Source organism: Gadus morhua, chromosome 12 (assembly GCF_902167405.1).
Source record: "Gadus morhua chromosome 12, gadMor3.0, whole genome shotgun sequence".
NCBI lineage: Eukaryota > Metazoa > Chordata > Actinopteri > Gadiformes > Gadidae > Gadus > Gadus morhua.
Genome location: NC_044059.1, coordinates 12,076,801 through 12,098,554, shown reverse-complemented (window position 1 = coordinate 12,098,554; position 21,754 = coordinate 12,076,801). Strand labels below are relative to the sequence as shown.

The window sequence follows — 21,754 nt, the reverse complement described above, 5'->3', positions numbered from 1 at the left end:
AGCCCTCTGAGGGTTCATTGATCTGAACCACCACTTGACCGTCGGACCACCGAGGGTTAATTGATCGGCGTCACGTGACCTCAAACCATGAGGGTTTATTGATCTGATTCACGTGATTGCTAGACCACTGAGGGTTAAGGCCCAATCCCATTTCTACCCCCTACCTCTTCCCCTTACCCCTTCAAAACAAGTGGGAGGGGTAAGGGTAAGGGTTAGAAATGGGATTGGGCCTAACTCTTCTCCACTGCCTCTATCGGCAGCCAGCCAGTGTTTTGTTTGATCTCTGGCCGTGAGACAGAAGAGGGGGAGGAGCCAGACACAATGAGAGAATTGCTTTACCTGTTTCAGATATATGCAAATCGTGTGGGAAGATCTGCCCTGACCTCAGCGACAGCAGCCAATCACAGATCAGATAAACCCTTGTGTGTGTTCACATCTGTCGTCCATAAGTTGGATAACAGTCTGATTGTTTGATGCAAATCAAGAGGACTTTCTGTTAAGTGTGTGTGTGTGTGTGTGTGTGTGTGTGTGTGTGTGTTACAACAGGTCAATGAGTTTGATGTCTCTTGTTTGCTCCAACTGGGGACCAACTGATTATTTATGTAACATATTTGACGGGCTTTTTATGCCTTTATGGACCAGACTTTATGAACAGGAAGTGGCTAGAGACAGGACAGAGGGGGGAAGAAGGGAATGGGAACCACGAGAGCATAGGACCGGAGGCGGGTATCAAACCCGCGGGCGCTACGAGAACCCTCCATGCTTTCTAACACGAGAGGTGAACCATGCCAGTATAACTCATAGATCATAACCTCCACCTTCCTGTGGTTAACCCGTTCTGTTCCGCCGGCTCTGCCAGCGCTGCGTTCAGTCTGAGGATCAGAAGGACTGGTCTGTCCTCCGTCGTCTGGCTCCAGGATATTGTTGTATCTGATAAACCTATCAATAAAGTTTTGAACCCCAGCCGTCGGAACCACCAGGTCTGGCGGCAGCGTTCCTCAAGCTGACGGGCCGCTCGTTAGGCGCCCGTTGGTCGCTCGTTAGAGGCTCGTTAGACACTCAACGGCTGCGGTGGAGAGGAGGGGTCCCCAATATGGCCGCCGGGCGGACTAGACCTACAGTGAGCTGCCTCCTGGCTCATCTCTGGGGTTTACAGTTGTGAGATAAACATGTTTGTGTGTGTGTGTGTGTGTGTGTGTGTGTGTGTGTGTGTGTGTGTGTGTGTGTGTGTGTGTGTGTGTGTGTGTGTGTGTGTGTGTGTGTGTGTGTGTGTGTGTGTGTGTGTGTGGAGGGGTCGGGCTGTGGTTTCCCCAAGTGTTGAAACAAAGAAATGTTAAAAGACAGTAAAAAGGCCCATTTTTCGCTTTTGACTCGATGACCTCATTGCAAAAAAAATTCAAATAAATTCCCAGGAAATCAGGTGACGAGGTAGAACGTCGGCGGGCGTTTCATCTTAAAAGGGTTCTGAAATAGACCTCAGGACATGGCTCTCCTTCTGTGAGGAACCGACACCAGGGTTTCCGCACAGATGTTGGCACGCGGGGGGGGGGGGGGGGGCTCCGTGGGGGTCGGAGGTCGTCCGGGCCGTCAGAGGGAAGAGAAAGGGGAAGTGGTCCGGCCGCAGGCGCGCCCCCGTGCTGCAGGTCTCAGCGCGGCGGCGACTTTCGAAGCATTTCCTCAGAACTACGTCTTCTCGTCTGAGCGGTTCCACCGTTCTGAGTCAGCGGCCCCGTGGGGGCTGTGCTGGGGCGGGGGGGGGGCGCTCCGGGCGCAGGTGGAGCGTATCACGGCCGCGTCACGCCACTGCCAACGCTCTGAACCCTGTGACCCCGGGTTCAGGACGCAGTCAGCCCCGCCCACGGAGCGCGCTCTGAAACCCGCACCACGGGTTTCAGAGAGGTGACGCGTTTCTGTCTTTTAACAAAGTTAGAAAGTTAGAAACACTTGACTTCCCCCTGTGGTTCCACACGGTTTCTTCCAGGGTGACGATTTTTTGGGATTGTCCCCGACACGTTGGGTCTGACGGACCAGGCTCAGAGTCCAGCACCCAGACCAGCACACCGTTCAGCCCCCTCTTCCAGTTCATTTACATTCAGAGCATTCAGCAGACACACTATCCAAAGAGACTTACAATAAGTGCATTTGTCAGAAGAAAGAGAAACGACAATATACGGCTGTCGGTACAGTAAGGATGCTCATAGAAGTGCCAAGCGCTAACAATCACTAGGTTAACCCATTCCCCGTAAACAACAAAGATAGCTCGTTTTTTTTAATAGATGCAAAACCCTTTTGTAAAGGCATCAACAAGTGGAAAGACTTCCACGCTCGGCGCGTTTGATGTCTGACGCCAACTTGGCACCTCGTACGTGCGTGTGCTCTGCCCTGCTTAGCAGAGAACCCGATAAGAGTTCAGTGTATGCAAATCAGCGGTGAGTCTGTGCTCCTGTGAGCAGCAGCTGTACCTACACCAGAGGAGGGGGTGACAGAGCGCACGGAGCAGGGCTGGAGGCCGGGACGGGCCTGGGCCTGGGCCTGCACACGTTGCTTCAGCGTAGAGACACACAGCGCAATGTGTGTGTATGTGTGTGTGTGTCTGTGAGTGTGTGTTTGAGCGTTAGTGAGTTTTGAGAGGGTGGGTCTGCTTAGCTCAGGAGGTAGAGCAGTTGTCTTGTAACTGAAAGGTTGCTAGTTCGATCCCCAGCTCCTCCTAGCTGAGTGTTGATGTGTCCCTGAGCAAGACACTTAACCCTGACTGCTCCTGACGAGCTGGCTGTCGCCTTGCATGGTTGACTCTACCGTCGGTGTGTCAATATATGTATTAACCGATGTAAGTCGTTTTGGATAAAAGCGTCTGCTAAATGCCCTAATTGTAATTGGTATGTATGTCCCTATGTCAGTGTGTATGTGTGGGTGTGAGCGATTACGTGGTTATCTGCTCTTCAGGTCTGTGTGTGTGGTATGTGTATTCTGTTTTTGAGCCTTAACTTTTCCTTTTGGTTTGTGTCTCTTAATCTTCATATTTATTTGTGAGCCTTTGCGTGTTTTAGTTGTGTGCATGTGCTTGCATATGCGTGTGTGTTTGCATGCGTTTTTTTGTATGTCTGTGTATGTATCTGTGCCTGTGTGTGTGTGTGTGTCTTTGTGTATGTCTGTGTGCTGCCCTCCAACGATACGAGGGCTCCTGGGAGCCATATAGGTCTGAACCGTAGGAAGCTGTTAGGAAACAGCAGCGTTGACTGTTAGCTAAAACACGGCGGGCTGCTGGGAGCGGTGGCTGAGACCTCCGCTCGTCTCATTTCACCCGACGGTACACTCCTCACCGTAATGTTGGGGGAGAGTTTATACAAACCCGGACTCCGTCCCTCTTCCCACTCCCTCTCTTTCTCCCCCTCATTCTCTGTTCCCAAATCACGTTCAAAAGTAATTCCAGTTTTCTTGATTCCTCTTTCTGGGCCTTTCCATGGCCTTACATGGTCGTGTGAAGAGGGAGAGGAAGTGAAAGAGAGGGAGTGAAATGTAGCGTAGGACCGCAGGTCAGTGTCTGGGATGGTCGCTGCACCCGGTCTGTTAACAGAACATTAAGCAGGAGCGGGTAAACCCAGTGTGTGATGTTCAAAGGCAGGGAACACTGGTTTGTTACGATGGCTGGAAATACTTCCACGCTATCTCAGCTTTGTCCTGTGTTGGATGATTTTAAAGGCTTATCAAACACAACAATGTCATGAACCCAAAAGATACAGAACCCAAATCTTCCCTTGGATATTTTAGAAACATTAAAGCTACAAACACAAACGTTGGGCACATCTTTGTTTGACCTTTCTGGACTTGGTTGATTTAACGCAACATCTTTTTCTGTTGGTGCGTCGCTTTCTCTCAATTGCTACGCACACACACACGCACGCAAATGTGCACACGCACATTCGAACACATAGCCACAGACACACACACACACATACAATAAAGCACACACACACACACACACACACACACACACACACACACACACACACACACACACACACACACACACACACACACACACACACACACACACACACACACACACACACACACACACACACACACTCTCTCTTGCGTTCTGAGGCGTGGTTCATTAACATGTAATCCAGAGACGCGCTGTGTGTAATCCACACACTCCGGTCCAACACGTCGATCCGGTTCTCGTTAGGCACTAAGAGGATTAATTGCAACAATGCCCCCCCCTTCCCCCCCCCCCCCTCCGACCTCTAATGATCGGTGAATGCTCTGTTGTCCGGGCGACGCCTTTGCGCCGATCATTCTCCAGTGGTCAATACGTGATGATCTCCGCCGTTTCACCGATAAGGGCCTGAGCTAGCCTCGACGCTAACCTAGCCTCGACACTAACCTAGCCCCGACGCTAACCTAGCCCCGACGCTAACCTAGCCTCGAGGCTAACCTAGCCTCGGCGCTCACCTAGCCTCGATGCTAAGGTGGGCGGTGCGGGTTTGGGTGTGTTCCCAGCGCTGAGCTCGACGCTCGTCATCTGATGAGCGCTTGAGGGGAACTCTCTCTCTCTCTCTCTGCAGTGTTTACTGTACGCTCAGAGTGTGAGGCCATCAGCCCTGTGGGCGCTTTGGCCGCAGACCTGCATACCCGGGATTCTCTAGAGCCGTTGCATCTGGTGGTGGAGGTTACTTCCTGTCAGAGAGAGGACCGTCTGTGTCACTTACTGCTGCATTATTATTGGTTGTGTGTGTGTGTGTGTGTGTGTGTGTGTGTGTGTGTGTGTGTGTGTGTGTGTGTGTGTGTGTGTGTGTGTGTGTGTGTGTGTGTGTGTGTGTGTGTGTGTGTGTGTGTGTGTGTGTGTGTGCGCGTGGTTGGGCGGGCCTGAACTCTATAGCGGCTTAGCAGACTTGAAGAGACCCCATTCGATAATTCCATACATTTATTGCGTTGTCTTTTTTATATTCATTAATATAGATTAATTCAGATTACAGTTTCCCCCGCGGTTGTAATCAGTGATTATGTTTGTGTGATAACTAAGCCTCGTAAAAAAAATTAATTCCTGAGATTTTATTTACTCTCCATAATTCCAAGAATTTACGGTGTAGCATTATCTGGCGCTAATGCTACGGCTCGCGCTGGTTTTCAATGGGGACAAAAGGCGGTAGGTTGGTGTTAGCCTGTGTACTTTGTGTTAGCTTAGCACGCGCTTAGCATTCACAACGCAGGCCCCAGACGGCTGAACAACTGCCGAGGAGGGATTATCGGCACCTCCTTGGTAAATGTGCTGCTTTATATCAAACATAAGGGCCGGACTGATATAAAAAAATGAAGGATTAGCATTAAAACATATTAGGAACAAGCGAGTCTGGCACGACTCAGCCAGGGGTCTTGTTAACATGCTGGATAGAGGGGGGGGGGGGGGGGGGGGGGGGGGGGGGGGGGGTTGCAGGTTTTAGGGTCCCCTCTGTGGGAGTGGGTTCGGGGGGCTGTCCCTGATTAAAAAATCAAAACTCAGCAGGAGCAAGTGTCAGCAGGAGCAACTTTCCCTCCTAAATCCCGGACAGCGGCTCAGACTGAGGACATAGAGCTGATGGCTTCCGGCTGGATGTTAGAACCAGGTCAGGGGGGGTGTGTGTGTGTGTGTGTGTGTGTGTGTGTGTGTGTGTGTGTGTGTGTGTGTGTGTGTGTTGGGGGTCTACATATATGTTACACATGTCCTGTGTACATTTGTATGCATTTTAAGTGTGCATATGTTTATAATGCGTGTATATGTATTTTAATAACCCAAATATTGACAATAACTTTAATACTTATCATAAGGATTATGCAGATTTATAAATAATGACAATAGCCATGATAATGATGATCATATATTTATTAAATTAAAACACTTAATTATAATGTTACAACAATAAGGCTGATGATTATGATCATAATAATAACAATGCAACACAAACAACAACACTAGCATGCCCACATTGGAGTTGGGTTACAGTCAACCTCTAAATGAGCGTGTGATTCATAATCTTCTGACTATAAGCGCGGTGCGACTTCCTCTCTGAAGGGATGTGTTGGCTCTGCAGGTGGAATGCTCTTACTTTGTTTAGCGTGCTTACGAAGAAACTTAGTTGGAATACGCTACAATAGCGAAGTTATGCTTCATTGATAATCAACAGAGATCATGAATCATCGTCTGACGTTTGGATCCAAAAGCAGTCAAACTCGTTACAATTTATTTAAATGAGTCACCAACGATTTACTCGCAACGCCTCAACACGGCGTATCGCTCCGCGTGGCGTTGGGATTAAGAAGATTTTGGAGTAAACCGCGGACCCTAGCACTCAGTTTGTTTTTAGCGTGCGCTCGGTGATGCGTTTTAAGCTGTTTTATTACAACTTTCTCCACTAATGCTTCCCGGAACCACGCGCTTATTGTTCGCCTGGAGCGCTGCAGAAGTGCGGAGCTGTTTTTATCTGTCTGCACGCCCCCCGCCGCCCTCAGTCTGCTGGAGTCCCCACAAGGTGTCTCACAGGAAGGGACACACACGCAGGCATAAAGGCACACATGCACGCACATACGGGCGCACGCAAACACAGGAACACACACACACACACACACACACACACACACACACACACACACACACACACACACACACACACACACACAGGCAGAGTCAATAGCACACACACACCAGCAAACATGCACGAAGACACGCACAGGCAGATTTGCACACACACACTCACAGGCAAACATACAAACACACAGGCACAATCACACACATACACACACAGGAAAACATACACACACATGCACAGACAGTCACACAGGCACACACACATACACTTACACACACACACGCACACACGCACAGGCAATCAAATACGCCCTCAGGAATACACACGCGTACACTACCACAGCAGAGCAACAGAGCTGAAGCATACATATCTGAACACACAGGTCTGTCACTGCTTCATTTATGTCTGCTGTCATCCAATATCACCGTCGCAACGAGGTGATATCGTCTTCAGGCGTGGATGGACCTCACCTGACCTCCGACCTCTGATAGCAGGACCCGCTCCTCCTCCTCTCACCTCCTTCCCCGACGCTCTCACCCCCTCCCTCTCTCCTCCCTCAGGCACTCCCCCGCCTCCCCTCCGCCTGCCTCCTGTCCCCTCCCTCCACCTCCTCCCCTCTCACCTCTCCTCTCACCTCCCTCCTCCTCTTCCCTCCCTCTCACCTTACCCCTCCACCTGCTCCTTTTCTGCCGGGAAAGAGGTCCTTGATGCCCTCTTCCCGCCCCCCCCCCTCCTCCTCAGTCTTGCGTCATCCTCCGGCTGAGGTACTGATTTACACGAGGTTCTTTCAACGCACACTCAGGCCGGCTTTGTTCGTCCAGAAGTCACGTTTGTAAGAGCGGATTATTCAGAATCCCTAAAACCGTTTCACCTCTTGGCACTCTGTCGTTTTTTTGTCGTATTTTTTGTTTCACCGAATATAATCCCTCCGTTTTACTCGGTTTAAAACGGGCCACTCAGCTCTCCAACGTCCCCCCAGAACCCCGACTTAGACCCTCGCCAGCCCGTTTGCTCACACACTCCTCCCTGCAACACCATCTCAGAAGACCCCAAATCCGTCCGTCCGAGGCGGTGACTCTGCGCCTGCCTCCCCCCTATCTCCCCGTGATTACCCCGCCACGCGCCGGGCGACGGGGACGGAGCTGCCGTAATTACGTCAATACAATGCGTCGAGCCGCAGCGGCCCGGAGCCGAGCTGTTTAGAGATAAAACGCACAATGGAAACCCCGCCGACGACACCAGGGCCCTGAAATACTTAAGTCATCCTCCCCTCTCGTCTGCCAGGGATTACATGCGTGTTGCGCGTGAAGCCGAACAAAGTGCACTTATTTCATGCTTTCTCAATGGCGTGGTTTGAGAGTCTCTTCTTCAGAGCGCGCGGGTTTGAGATCGGCTGAGGTTTCCTTTACAGGCGGGGGTTAGAGGAAGTCCCCCGGCGTTGCTATCCTGAGGACATAGTGTTGTCATCAGGTCGCTCCACCGTGCGTTTAATTGGCAGGTGAGGTTGGGTTCCCGGGCTCACCGTCTGCACCTCTAGTGCCTTGTCTGGTGACACGCGCACCTTCATGCCAAACCCCCCCTAACGTGCACACACCTACTCCTAACGTGCACACACCTCCACCTCACGTGCACACCCTTTCACTCTCTGCATTGCCTTGTGCACACACCTACATCTCACGTGCACACCCTTTCACGCTCTACCTTGCTCTGTGCACACACCTACACCTCACGTGCACACCCTTTCACGCTCTACCTTGCTCTGTGCACACACCTACACCTCACGTGCACACCCTTTAACACTCTACCTTGCTCTGTGCACACACCTACACTTACACCTCACGTGCACACCCTTTCACTCTGTCTTTTTCTGAGGCACGTGGGCAGACAAATTGTTTCAGGACCTCAAATACGTAGTTATAATCGGAAGACTCTCTTTAAGAATTATTTGCATACCATCAAATGATTTATAAGTGACATCGTTGGCAATAATTATGATTTAAGATCCGTTGCACAATGATTTGCATCGCTCAACGCTGTCGTTTACAACGTCAATACTATGCAAATACTTGTACGATGAGTCCCTGCACCCCAGGTCAAATTCCCCCAGATTGACGATATCTAAAATTACCTTGAGAGTAAAAGACGACCGCGAGGAATCCCGATGAAGGCACTGGGCGGTGTCGGGTTTATCGGCAAACGTAGGCAACATTCCTCTACCGTCCGACGCTCTACCGGTTTTAAGGTGCTCACTGGAGACGTTAGGGCACCCTGTAGGTGATCCAGGTCACCCTGTAGGGGGCCCAGGTCGGCCGTTGGAGAGTTTAAAATACACACTCACCTTTTATTGCGTTTTTTTTACTTTAAGGCAAATCTCGTAAAACGCCGACTATAGATAGTCGCCGTGTTACGTAATGTGGCACGCGGGGTAATCGACACGTTAGGGCACGCACGCACGCACGCACGCACGCACGCACGCACGCACGCACGCACGCACGCACGCACGCACGCACGCACGCACGCACGCACGCACGCACGCACGCACACACACACACACACACACACACACACACACACACACACACACACACACACACACACACACACACACACACACACACACACACACACACACACACACACACACACACACACACACACACACACAGAGGGCCGGGTCAGTATAGTGGCTAGGGAGTTTGACTCCCGGCCAAAATGTATGTGTGCTCTGAGCCCCGCTTGGCCCTAATGACCCTCTGTCCTGTATCTGAATTCACCGTCACATGCTTCTGCTGGAAGGACTAAATAACAGTGACGCACACACACAGATAAACATATGCACAGATACACACACACACACACACACAAACGGATAAACACTTGCAGATACACACACAAAGATATACACGCACACACACAGAAAAACACACACACACACACACACACACACACACACACACACACACACACACACACACACACAGTGAACACTTGCAGATACACACACACACACACGTGTAATGAAAGTCGTGGAAGCAGGGGTCTATGAAGCTATGGTCCGCCGGCGTCCATCTTGTCCTGTCTGAATAAGTCCCTCCAGTCATAGTTTGGGAGGCGCTCTGAAGACTTATGGGACAGATGGGAGATGCTTTTACATTCTTGTAATACAGATTATAGCGGGGGAAATGTGTATCGTATCACTCAGATTAAAGTGTGTGGAAATGTGAAGTGTGTAAGTAGAGCCATATGTTGTGACTTAAGAGCAAACACACACAAACACACCCTCTTTTTAGTGTCTTCTAATCCTCGTAAACTGCTCGTCAGAAGGACAGGGGGAGTCCTTAATGAGCAATGTTTTTGTGCATCAGATGTTGCATCAAGCATATGTTCCTATAGGGTAACAAGACTGCTTTTTAAATCTCAAAAGCTGCCACTAACTATTCTCTCTTTGCGTTAAGTGTTGTTTTTGGTCGCTCTTCAACTTGGGACTCGATTCCACTTCACTCTACATCACAGAGGGATTACATTGCACCAATCGGATGTTAATGTATATTATCATATATATCCTCGCCTATATGACTCTCAACCTGGCATCTCCAAGCCAATCGTCGATTGAAAAGTAAATGCATTGCAGGTGTTTAATCACATAATCAAAAACCCCAATTGTAAAAGTAGATTTTAAAGACAAAGCTACAAAACAATATTTAATGTGCTCCAACACTCCATCCTTCAGACTCAGAGGCGGGCCTGACGCCGCTCCTCACAGCCTCTCCAACCAGCCTAATCACTGATTAGGATGCCTGCCTAGCGCCGCGGCTACTTAAGGCTAATTGCTCAATAAAGACAAGGGGGGAAGTTGTCGCATTAGGGCGATGTTCCAGCCGCTCCGCCTCATTAGCGCTCTGCTCGCCGGGAGCCTCCGCGCGTCTCACGCCGCTGGTCGCAAATGGGGACGGCCACATTCACGGCACAGAGAGCGTTAGCGCTAGCGGTAGCTCCCACTGCTAGCGGGACGTGACGCGGTGACGTAGCGCGGCGCCCGGGAGCCCCGCTCGCGCTGACCGCATGCGGAGATTGTTGACGTCTCGTCTGTCGCCCTCGGCGCACGGCAGCCTACGGGTGGATGTGATGTTAATTAAAATCGGCTGGATTGTAAATCTGAAATCAAAAAAGAAAGTACTGACGTACTTATTTTTGATTATTTTTTCTTTTTTTGTTGATGTTATTGCCATAATTTTTTTATTAAGAACGATTTGTGAGATTTTGAAGCTTAATTTTGGTTTTATTATTGTCGACTTGTGGCAGAGCTACTGATGGCTGTAGTGGAGTATGGAAGATATCCGTGTACAGTAACCATATGATGTAAGGAAGGAGGACAGTCTAGTGGCTAGTGTGGTCGACAGCCGAAAGGATCTTGGTTTGATCCCAAACGTCCCCAACCTACCTGTAGGCATTTTGCTAGAGCCCGATGACTCTTAACCTGGCCCCTGAAGACATGCAGTCTATTGGAGTTCACGCCAAGCCCCTTTGGATGAATGCGTCTGCTACTTGACAGACTGGTAGTTTCATACTGGTGTGAGATAGCACTGCTCTGTATTTTTTTTAGCTTTTAAATCCATAGTGTGGGCTTGTGTTGCTTTATATTCAACAACTAGACACAGAGTCTGCAAATATTATAATTGAGTGTCAGCTTTGAATACTGATGCATTGAATCACAATCTAAAATATTCTCAATCTAGACAGACTTAATAGGTATAACATCACTTATACACTTAACTTATACAGTCCTAACTATCGCTGTCTGGTTGAGGTAGCATTAGATGGGGAGTCTGATTGCCATGGCGATCAGCGAGTTCTACAGAGTCTGGGCTGGTGATGTCATGTGTGTGTGATCGTATTGGCTAACACCCTCTCCATCACATCCCTCAGATCTCCCTCCTCCGGGCATGTTTAGAGTTTGGAACACAGGCCAAGTAGAGCCATCTTTGGAGAGCTCTGAACACTGTCCTTGGAAATGTTTGTTTTTGCGTTTTAATTATTAATATTTTTTGTCCTCATCTGTGCTTTCTACGGGTCATGTTAGAAATAATCAGACCGCACTATTTAATCTAAACTAACATAAACTAATCTAAACAAACATAAATTAACCTAGCAACCTTATCTAACTAAACATAACCTAACTCAAACTAATCTAACCCAACATTACCTAACTTAACCTAAATCAACCAAGTCTAATCTATAATCACCTAACCAGGCAAAACTCAACCTAATCTAACGAAACATAACCTAACCTAACACAACCTAGTCTAACCTAGTCAAACACAAGATAACCTACCCACGACTCAACCTTACATAACGTCAAACGTAAAATGACCTAGGCCATCTCGACCTCATCTCGCCTAGTCAACATAAGATAAGAACCTCACCTAACATAAACTAAGAGAGAAACATCCTAACCAAGCAGAGCTATTCACCCCGGCTCACTGAAGCCCTGCGGTGTCTCCGTCGCGACCGAATGATTGAATCATCACACAGATGTTTGATTCGGAGCAGACGCTGCTTGTCTTCTAAGCAGCTTACCTTTCCAGATATAAACCTTTAACCCCCCCCCCCCCCCCACACACACACCGCCTGCCCCCCCGCTGGTCCTCAAACCTGACGACACGACCGTCTCAATAAAACATAAAATACCCGTCCATGAAAGTTTGAGTCGTAACACGACTGTGATGTCAGAGACGTGGAGACATGAAACTCCATGTTCTTAATTTTGTCTCATGCTGGGGATTAACGATTTACTTATGTTTCGGCCAACATGTTGAGGAGGGGAGTGGAGCGGGAGGTGGAGAGACGGGGGGGAGAGGAAGGGAGGAAAGGAGTGGGTGAAGGAGGAGGAGGAGGAGGGGGGGGGGAGGAGGAGGAAGGGGAGAGACGACGAGGAGGAAGAGGAGGAGAGATGGGGAGGAGAGACAGGCAGATGAGGAGGAGGAGAAACGGGGAGGGGGAGGAGAAGAGGCGAGCGAGAGAGTAGAGATGGGGAGGAGAGGACAGGGAGCTTGGTGGAGGGAACGAGAGACGACGCCTGGCTAAACAAGGTCCCTCCTCCTTCGCGAATGATTGCGTTGACCTGGGCGAGGTCACGAGGTCGTTAAAAAAAGTAACTTTCCACTCTCTGAAATCACCTGTCTCCCCCGTCTACCTCCCCCCCCCCCCCCCCCCCCACACACACTATCAGCTTATGTCTTAAGTCATCCAAAGATCCCTCCCTCATTAATTTAGTAAACAAACTTGGATGAACTACAATGATGACATCAATTAAGCTCCAACGAAAGCCGATGAAAAGCAAGCGGGGTAAGCAAATAGCATTTCTGAACAGAACTCTTCAAAGTGGCGGCGCGTTGGAACCAATTCCCCCGGCGACTCACGGCGGAGGGGAGGCTGGGAAAAAAAGGAAGAAAAAGGGCTCTTAATTTGCAAAGCTCATGTCTGCTTGGCTTCTTAAGAAGTACACGGTCAAATGATTCAATCTGAGGGCCGGCGGAGGAGAGGAGCCAACCGCTGAATCTAATTTGGGGGCGTCGCTCTGTATCGGTGGGAAACATGTGGCGAGATGCTATCCTTGGATTAGCCAGGGGTTTAGCGGCGTACATGTGTTCCTTCTCCTCCTGGCAGAACAAACAGGGGCTCGTACGCCGGCCGTAACACCGGTCTGCGTGTTCGGGCTCACGCCGGGGAATCTGAACACAGATTACCGAAGTCCGATTAGCAAATTGCTGTAATTGTGTGTGTGTCCGTGCGTCGGTGTGCGTCGGTAAGACTTTAAGAGTGGGGTCTCTTCTCGCCCCTCTCAAGGTGGGGGTCGTGGCTTCATTACACACACACACACAACCTCCTGGATCTGAGATTAAGTCCCTCAAATGGACGGAGGAAAGAGTGAATCCTGACGCTTGGTCGCACCGGCTAACACACGCGGGAACCGTATACGTTTATTGTACCGTTTCATCGTGTGATTGCGAAAAATATTGATTGTTCTGCTTGTTCTTCTCCTCTGTGTGTGTGTGTGTGTGTGTGTGTGTGTGTGTGTGTCAGCAGACTTTCTGCCCCCTCCGCCCCCGCCGACCAGAGACGGGAGCACCCTGCCCTCGCTGGGCTTCTTCCCCCCCCCTCCCCCCGCCGCCCCCTACGAGCCCCAGGTTGGTCATTCACCCCTTCACCACTTCACAACACCAGTGTAACTTTGATTCTCACACTCATGACGCTGGGACTTTCCTTCACACGGTCCTAACGGTGTAACTCTGATTCACACGTTCATAACCGTGTATCTTTCATTCAAACGTTCATAATGGTGTTACCTTCAACGACGCATAATTGTGGTCAAAACATTAATAATGGTCCGACTTTATTTCACACATTCATTACAGTCTCACGTCTCACATGTATTCACATGTTCATAACTGTGTACCTTAATTAATACAATCCCTAAAGCGTGACTTGAATGAATGCATTCATAACGTTACTGTCATTCAAACATTCTTAACATTGTAACTGTAATTCACAAATCAATTCATTCATAACAATCACATCATAAAGAACGATTTCTCTTTGAAATGATTGTCTGTTACGTTCTGTACCCCCTGCTTCTGTGAGAATGGCCTTTGTGTTTGAGTGCTATGAAATAAACCCAGTCATGATGTTGTTGGCATTAAGACATTCCCCTGCTCTCGGGTGGGCTAAAGCGTGGAGCTGTGATTTTCTTAGAAATAATAACACGCTGATGGACTCAGACACACAGATGCTGTTTGTATAAGGTGTAGCGAGAGAGAGAGAGAGAGAGACTCCAGCATCTCTCCGTCTCCCTCAGCCTTTAATCACAGCTTCAGTCTGGGAAGCCTTCACAGGCCCGCGTTAGATGAACGCTCTCCAAAGGGAAGAAAGAAAATTCCCCAAAAGCACAGTTGGAAGAGTCGGAAACCTTGAGAAGGAACACGAGAGCCATCCCTCGTTCCGGGGACGCCTGGCAGCGGCGGAGATGCCAAGCGGGCCGACATGAGACGGCAAACAACATCATTTGGCGCAGGTTCGGCTCACAACAACACCGAAGGCCTGTGGCGCCCGTACCCTTTATCTGACATCTATTAGCCGAGTCTGTCCGTAGAAGTTTGAAACTTGGATCACGGAAAGTGTCTCATTACTTGCGAGGGTTCTTTGATGTTCCCTTTCATAGCCGGCTCCTTTTGGCTCTTGGCCGCCCTGGGAATCCATCTTAATTTCTTAATAAGTCTTTGGTATCTTAATTATGAGTCCCACCCGCGCCCGGTTTCAAAGTGCTGCGATTGTACCGTTCCGTGAAAGGAGCTCCGACCCCAACCTCCGCTGTCTCCGGCACGGCCGTCCTTGTGCTCTCCAAAAGAGGGTGATTACTTTCACTGAATGAATAAATCAGCCCCCTCCTAAAGACAGCGCTGCGTTCTCGGCCAGCCTGGATGTCAGGTGTGAGGGTTCGAGGGGGCAGATGTTAACGCACGGCTACTACATCACAAAAGAAAATCTTCAAAAGTATTTATCGTATGTATTTCTATCTCCATGGCTGATGTCGAGGTTACGAAAACCTGGATGACAGATTTCTAATGAATCAAAACACGAGAGTTCTCTCTCTCTCCCTCCCGCCCGCCCGCTCGCTCGCTCCCCCCTCTCCCTTTCATCCTTGTTGTTATCACTGTTAAAAGACTTTGCGTGTTTTCCTTGCCGCTGATATGAGCCATTAGTGGTTGGCTTTGTTTACCCCCGCGCGTGATTGCCTCAGATGTCGAGGCTGGGCCCGCCGCGCAGAAGTGGGAGGCGCGCGGCGCCTGTAATGCCTTGTGACAGGTAATCCAAACACATAACATTAGAATAAGCAGCAGTCACTGATCCAGCTTGCTCAAAAGGCCCCTCAGGCATTCGCACACAGTCTCTTGCAGTTGCAGCATAGTTCGGCGGACTAAAAATACCGCTCCTTCCCCGTAAGAGAAATTCCCTGCAATTTTTTGGGGAGTCGAGAAAGCGAGAGGAGAGGAGAAAAAAAGGCAGAAGAAGACCCTTGTGTCGCTAGCAATCATTTTATTGCTGCTGTGTTGCTGCACACACTTTGTGCGTGCAGCAACGGGCTCTGTGTTCTCTGATTCAGACCCTTTTTTTTTTGTTATGCCTTTTTATTTAAGTTAGTGTTTGATGCCCCATTTAGAAATTATAAAATGAGGGCTTATGTTTGCGAGGCCGTCAGTCAGCAGAGATTTTATGATGGATGATAGATTATAGATGATATTGCATCATTCCTGCATTATTCATCTGATAAAAAAGGGGTATGATATCCACCATTTCTTTTTTTTTTAATTTATGCAAAAGATATAATTTCTGATATAATAATCGGAAATATATTTTTCTTGTCTGCACTCTTTGTTTGACATGGGGGTGAGATCCGGGGCTGAATGGGAGCGAACCCCCGTACTCCAGGCAGGGTGATATGCAGTGATACTGAGCAGAGCGCCGCGACAGAAGAGTCGATTTCCTTCCAGGCCGTGCAAGACTCCTCATCCTAACCCAGCGGGCTCAGAGCTCAGGGGCTTTCCACACGGCTCTGAGGTCACGCTGGAGGTATGAGGAAACAAGTCAGTGGATCCTGGGTGTACAGTGAGGGGAAGTGTCTTAATAAACAGAGGGCAGTGGATCCTGTAGTAAACGGAGTGCAGTGGATCCTGTAGTAAACCGAGTGCAGTGGATCCTGTAGTAAACAGAGTGCAGTGGATCCTGTAGTAAACCGAGTGCAGTGGATCCTGTAGTAAACAGAGTGCAGTGGATCCTGTAGTAAACAGAGTGCAGTGGATCCTGTAGTAAACAGAGTGCAGTGGATCCTGTAGTAAACAGAGTGCAGTGGATCCTGTAGTAAACAGAGTGCAGTGGATCCTGTAGTAAACAGAGTGCAGTGGATCCTGTAGTCAACAGAGTGCAGTGGATCCTGTAGTCAACAGAGTGCAGTGGATCCTGTAGTCAACAGAGTGCAGTGGATCCTGTAGTCAACAGAGTGCAGTGGATCCTGTAGTAAACAGAGTGCAGTGGATCCTGTAGTAAACAGAGTGCAGTGGATCCTGTAGTAAACAGAGTGCAGTGGATCCTGTAGTAAACAGAGTGCAGTGGATCCTGTAGTAAACAGAGTGCAGTGGATCCTGTAGTCAACAGAGTGCAGTGGATCCTGTAGTCAACAGAGTGCAGTGGATCCTGTAGTCAACAGAGTGCAGTGGATCCTGTAGTCAACAGAGTGCAGTGGATCCTGTAGTCAACAGAGTGCAGCGTCTAAATAAACACTGCAGTGGATTATGTAAGTTCAGTCAGGGAACTGTCTTAAGAAAAGGCAGTGGATCTTGTAAGGATATTTTCCTACAATTGCTACAATCACCAATTACCATCCAGGATTATAACTCCAACCACTCAAACCATGGTTACGGCATGTCAACAGCTTTGAAACCCCCTCCTTCAGTCACCCCTCCTACTACCACCAATAGAATCCTGAACGATCCAATCAGAATTTGCTTACCTCTTGTCGCGGCTCATCCCCTGAGTCTCGTCCCGCCCCCTTAGACCAGGACCGGCCGCGTGTCCGTCCCGATGTGGGTGAACCCAAACACAAAGAAGACCGAAGACTTCTGAAGACTCCCCACTCCCAACCTCGTCCGACTTAACCTCTGGTTTGCTTCTTGATGCGACCACTGCATGGCTGAACCGACGGCCCTCCTACCCGGACCCAGAAACACCGGGGCCCTGTGTTCCTCCTCAAGACTCCTTCTCCTCTTCAAGGCTCCTCCACTCTGCGGTGGGGGAGTTTCTCCTCGTCCTTTAGAGAGCTTAGGGTCGGCGGGGGTCGTATAATGTGGCTTTTTGAAGCCCTTTGAGACTGTGATCAAGGGCTGTGCTAATAAACCGGACCTGACCTGACCTGACTCTGCGTTGTCGGCCTGTGAAGACAGCAGGGGGTTCCTTCGCCTGCCTCCACTCACAGCTCCCTCTCTTCGTCCTCTGGTGTGTGTGCGTGTGTGTGTGTGTGTGTGTGTGTGTGTGTGTGTGTGTGTGTGTGTGTGTGTGTGTGTGTGTGTGTGTGTGTGTGTGTGTGTGTGTGTGTGTGTGTGTGTGTGTGTGTGTGTGTGTGTGTCAGATGAAGGGGCCGGAGAAGACCCTGGAGGAGAGGCGCTCCAGCCTCGACGCGGAGATCGACTCCCTCACCAGCATCCTGGCCGACCTGGAGAGCAGCTCGCCCTACAAGCCCCGGCCGGCACAGGTACTGACGGCACGAACAGCTAACCCATTCCCAGACAGCTAGTCCATACAGCTAACCCGGACCTGTAAAGCTAACCCAGACCCGTAAAGCTAGCCTGGACAGCTAACCCAGATCCAGACAGTTAGCCTGGACAGCTAGCCCATACAGCTAACCTAGACCCAGATAGCTAGCCTAGGCAGCTAGCCCTGACACCTAGCCCTTACAACCATACAAGCCCCTGCCCGTACAGGTATAGCTAGCCCAATCAACTAGCAACTACAGCTAGCCCATATATTCATACAAGCCTGGACCAGCAAAGGTTAAACTACCCCATACAGCTAACACAGACCTAGTTAAGTATCCTAGACCGCTAGTCCAGACAGCTAGCTCAGACCCGTAAAGTTAGCCTAGATAGCTAACACAGACATAGATAGCTATACTAGAGAGCTAGCCAATACAGCTAGCCCATGCAACCATACAAGCTCATGCCAGTACAGGTAAAGCTAGCACCATCAGCTAGCCCCAACTGCTAGGCCTTCCTATGAGGGGTTAGCGTGATCTTTCTGTGTTCATGTTGGTCGTGCTCCACTTTCCTGACCTAAAACGGCTTTTATGTTAGAGGACATCGTCTGTCAAGTTGAATTAAGGGTGAACAATTTATCACAAATGTATAACAGTTGATTGTCTGGATAAACTAGGATGACCTTCCTGCTACCAACTACCGTTTCCAAAATGTTAGCAGCAACGACGTTCATAGCAGAAGTTTAAAGCACGACACACGGGTTTCTAATTCAATGAAAGGAAACGCTCAACATGTAAAACAGCAGAATGAGGTTTCCCGCCAGAAACAATACGTGTTTTACTTTTGTGCAAACGTACATTAATAACCCTGATGAGTGTTGACCTATATCATTAATCGATATCAAGTGATATTAAGAACAACTTCCAAACGACGAAGGCCTTGGGCACTTCGCTAAATTATTTGACACACAAGGAATGTAGGACAGGAATATAAAGAAGCGAACCAATGGTGTTTGGATCCGAAGGCTCCAAGGGCCTGGCTGCCACCGTAGAGATCACTTCTCCTCTGAGATATTAAAACATCTCAAGCCGTTAGGGCTTTTATCTGTGATGAAGACTGGGAACACAGGGAGCCTTCCCTTCCGCCAGTAACTTGAACGTCTGCCGAGCTATTCTGGGATGTCGGGGCGTGTTTTTTTTCTTTTTCATAGCGTGTAATGGAACGTTTAATTTATTGTTTTATTTTATTTTTTTATAATACTGCATCTGCTTTTCATGACATCACGCACACTCGAGATAAACCGAATGTTGTCGTTGTGTTCTTCCCGCTGTGTTGATGTGTTCTGATCAAGTGCGTTGCGTGTCTTAAACCCGTTCTGTCGTGGGTTTGACTGTTGCTTGTTTTGTCACGCTTCAGTGATCGTGTTTCTGTTCTGTTTTCTATTTCTGTTCATAACGGGACAATCACTGTGTTCATATTAGGCATCGATAGTGGTGTGGTAACGTTTGACAATACTACTTCCTCAAGATGTAGCGACAGCCAGACAGATATAAAGACAGACAGACAGGCAGATGTAGTGACAGACAGACAGGTAGTTGTAGTGACAGACAGCTATAGTGGCAGACAGAAAGACGGACATAACTTGTGACAGTCAGAAGTGTGTGTGTGTGTGTGTGTGTGTGTGTGTGTGTGTGTGTGTGTGTGTGTGTGTGTGTGTGTGTGTGTGTGTGTGTGTGTGTGTGTGTGTGTGTGTGTGTGTGTGTGTGTGTGTGTGTGTGTGGCTGGTTTGAACGTGTCATGCCGGTTACACCCTCTGGTTTAATCATTACCAGCTTGGGAAAGAGCAACACGCACACACACACACACACACACACGCAAACACACATGCACACATCTTGGGTGGACAGGCCAGAGAGGAAGGAAGGGGAGGACAGATGCTGACTTTCTGCTCTTCGCTGCATCATAGGGATGGATGACAAATGATGAATTTGAATGATGAATTAGTAGCGGAGCTTCCTTATTTGGAAACGTCTGTAAGTCTATCAGCATATATATTTATAATGTACTAATAGTTATACAATTGTTAGTTTACGCCATTTGTTTTATGTAGGTGTTCAAGGTAGGCAGTCAGATCTACTTTTAAATGAAACTTCAGCAAGTATTTTAAATAGAACTCATATTGTTGCTTTAAACAGGAATGGCAGTTATTATTCAGTCTAAAATGGTCTTAAATGTTTTTGTACGTAAATTGAGCAAACACAATCTTTAAAGTGTTTATTGTGAATAATTGTAAGTCAATTAAAAAAATCTGTATTTTGTTTTGTAATGGTAAATCAGCATGAGTGGTTAGACAGTTAAACAACAGCCAAAAAGAAAGATCTAATATGCTTTTTACTACTCAACTCTCAGTGAGAGAGCGAGCCCACGTCGAAAGCGTCCTCAATCCCCAGTTCCCCTTTAAAGGAGAGAGAAGTTCACGTCAGTTCAGCGCCACGCAGGCCGACCGCTGCCCTCTGTAGCGTGCCGACGGCCTGTTTCCCCTCCCAGGGATCTCTAGGAACCCAGACAGCAGCCAGTCTGCCCGGCTCGCTCTTTCCCTCCGCACACGTCCCCGCAGTGATTCAGAGGAACATCTGGGTGACCTTTGAACTTGAGATTCTGCCGCGCGGTGATCCGTACGTTGAAGGCCTCTGTTCTGTTGTTGAAACACAGAGGTCTCCGGGCTTCACACACGGCACAACGCTTCACTGGTACACACACTCACGCCCCGCTACACACACCTCAGGAGACGCACACACACGTGTTCTACTCGGAGCTCCTGACCAGAGCTGCCTGCTGCTCTGTAACTATCCCCTAAATAAAATATAGAATAAGTGCTGATGTTGGGGAGCGGGCCGGAGAGGGGGGCCTCCGGACCTATATGAAGGTACCTGAAAGCTTTTCCCAACATGCGGTGAAACATTAATGCCCACCTGAGCGCTGTCTTACCTTACGTACAGCGCTGGAGCTCTGACGGGGTCAGAGCTACAGAGACGGTACTCCGTTAAAGCTGTAGGAGTCTATTCACGGCCACGTGGCGCCTCTAACCTTCTAGTGGGTGAAACATGGAGCCTGGCATGGATCCTGCCGCGACGCAGGTTTGATTCCTGACCTGCTGCCCTCAGACGTAACACGTAGTCGTTCCCTCTCTCTCAGCGCTCTGTCGTGCCTCTCTCTTCCCTCTCATGTCTGTAAGCCCATTCAATAAATAAGCGTCTATATTTAAACCAACCCGATGTCCACAGCCTAACTGCAGGCCCACCAGAGCCTACTGGTAGGTGCATTGTGGGAGACCCCTCACCCCTATTTGAACCTTAATGACATGTTTCCAAAAAACATTCCCTTGAAGTGAAGCGTGTGGCTTAGGAGGTAGAGCGGGTTGGTTGGTAAGCAGAAGGATGCTAGTTCAATCCCCGGCTCCTCCTAGCATAGGGTGTTGAGGTGTCCTTGAGCAAGGCACCTCCCCCTGACTGCTCACGATGAGCTGGCTGTCGCCCTGCACGGCTGAGCTCGCCGTCAGTGTGTGAATGTGTGCTTGAATGGGTGAATGTTCGGCAGTATTGTAAAGCACTTCGAGTGGCCACTGGTTAGAAGAGCGCTGTATAAATGCAGTCCACTTAGAAGTCCCTTTGGATGAAAACAGTACACACAATAGAAGATGCATCAGTTCGGTGATTAAGTTCACAATTCGTTTTCTCCCGACGTTCTCGGAGCGTAGTTGAAACAACCGCGTGACGCCGTGAGAAACAAAGTTCTCCGGCTCTCTCTTATCCCTGAGCGTATCCACGGCAACATCAGGAAGCCTCGGTGTCGGGATGCTCCTTCTGTCTCAGATGTCTCTCCGCA

The 21,754-nt window shown here is 49.2% G+C and overlaps 1 protein-coding gene across 4 annotated transcripts in view; it reads left to right on the top strand.

The window, feature by feature from the left end:
- The window catches only part of lpp (LIM domain containing preferred translocation partner in lipoma), a 117,450-nt gene that overhangs the window by 34,658 nt on the left and 61,038 nt on the right, over window positions 1–21,754 (top strand). For 2 of the 4 annotated variants that reach the window (XM_030372218.1, XM_030372220.1), the window contains exons 5-6: window positions 13,650–13,753; window positions 17,746–17,868. In XM_030372218.1, coding sequence (XP_030228078.1) covers window positions 13,650–13,753; window positions 17,746–17,868 — 227 coding nt within the window. Of the gene's footprint in view, window positions 1–13,649; window positions 13,754–15,291; window positions 16,194–17,745; window positions 17,869–21,754 lie in introns of those variants that run through there. The other 2 variants (XM_030372219.1, XM_030372221.1) reach the window with 2 other exon arrangements.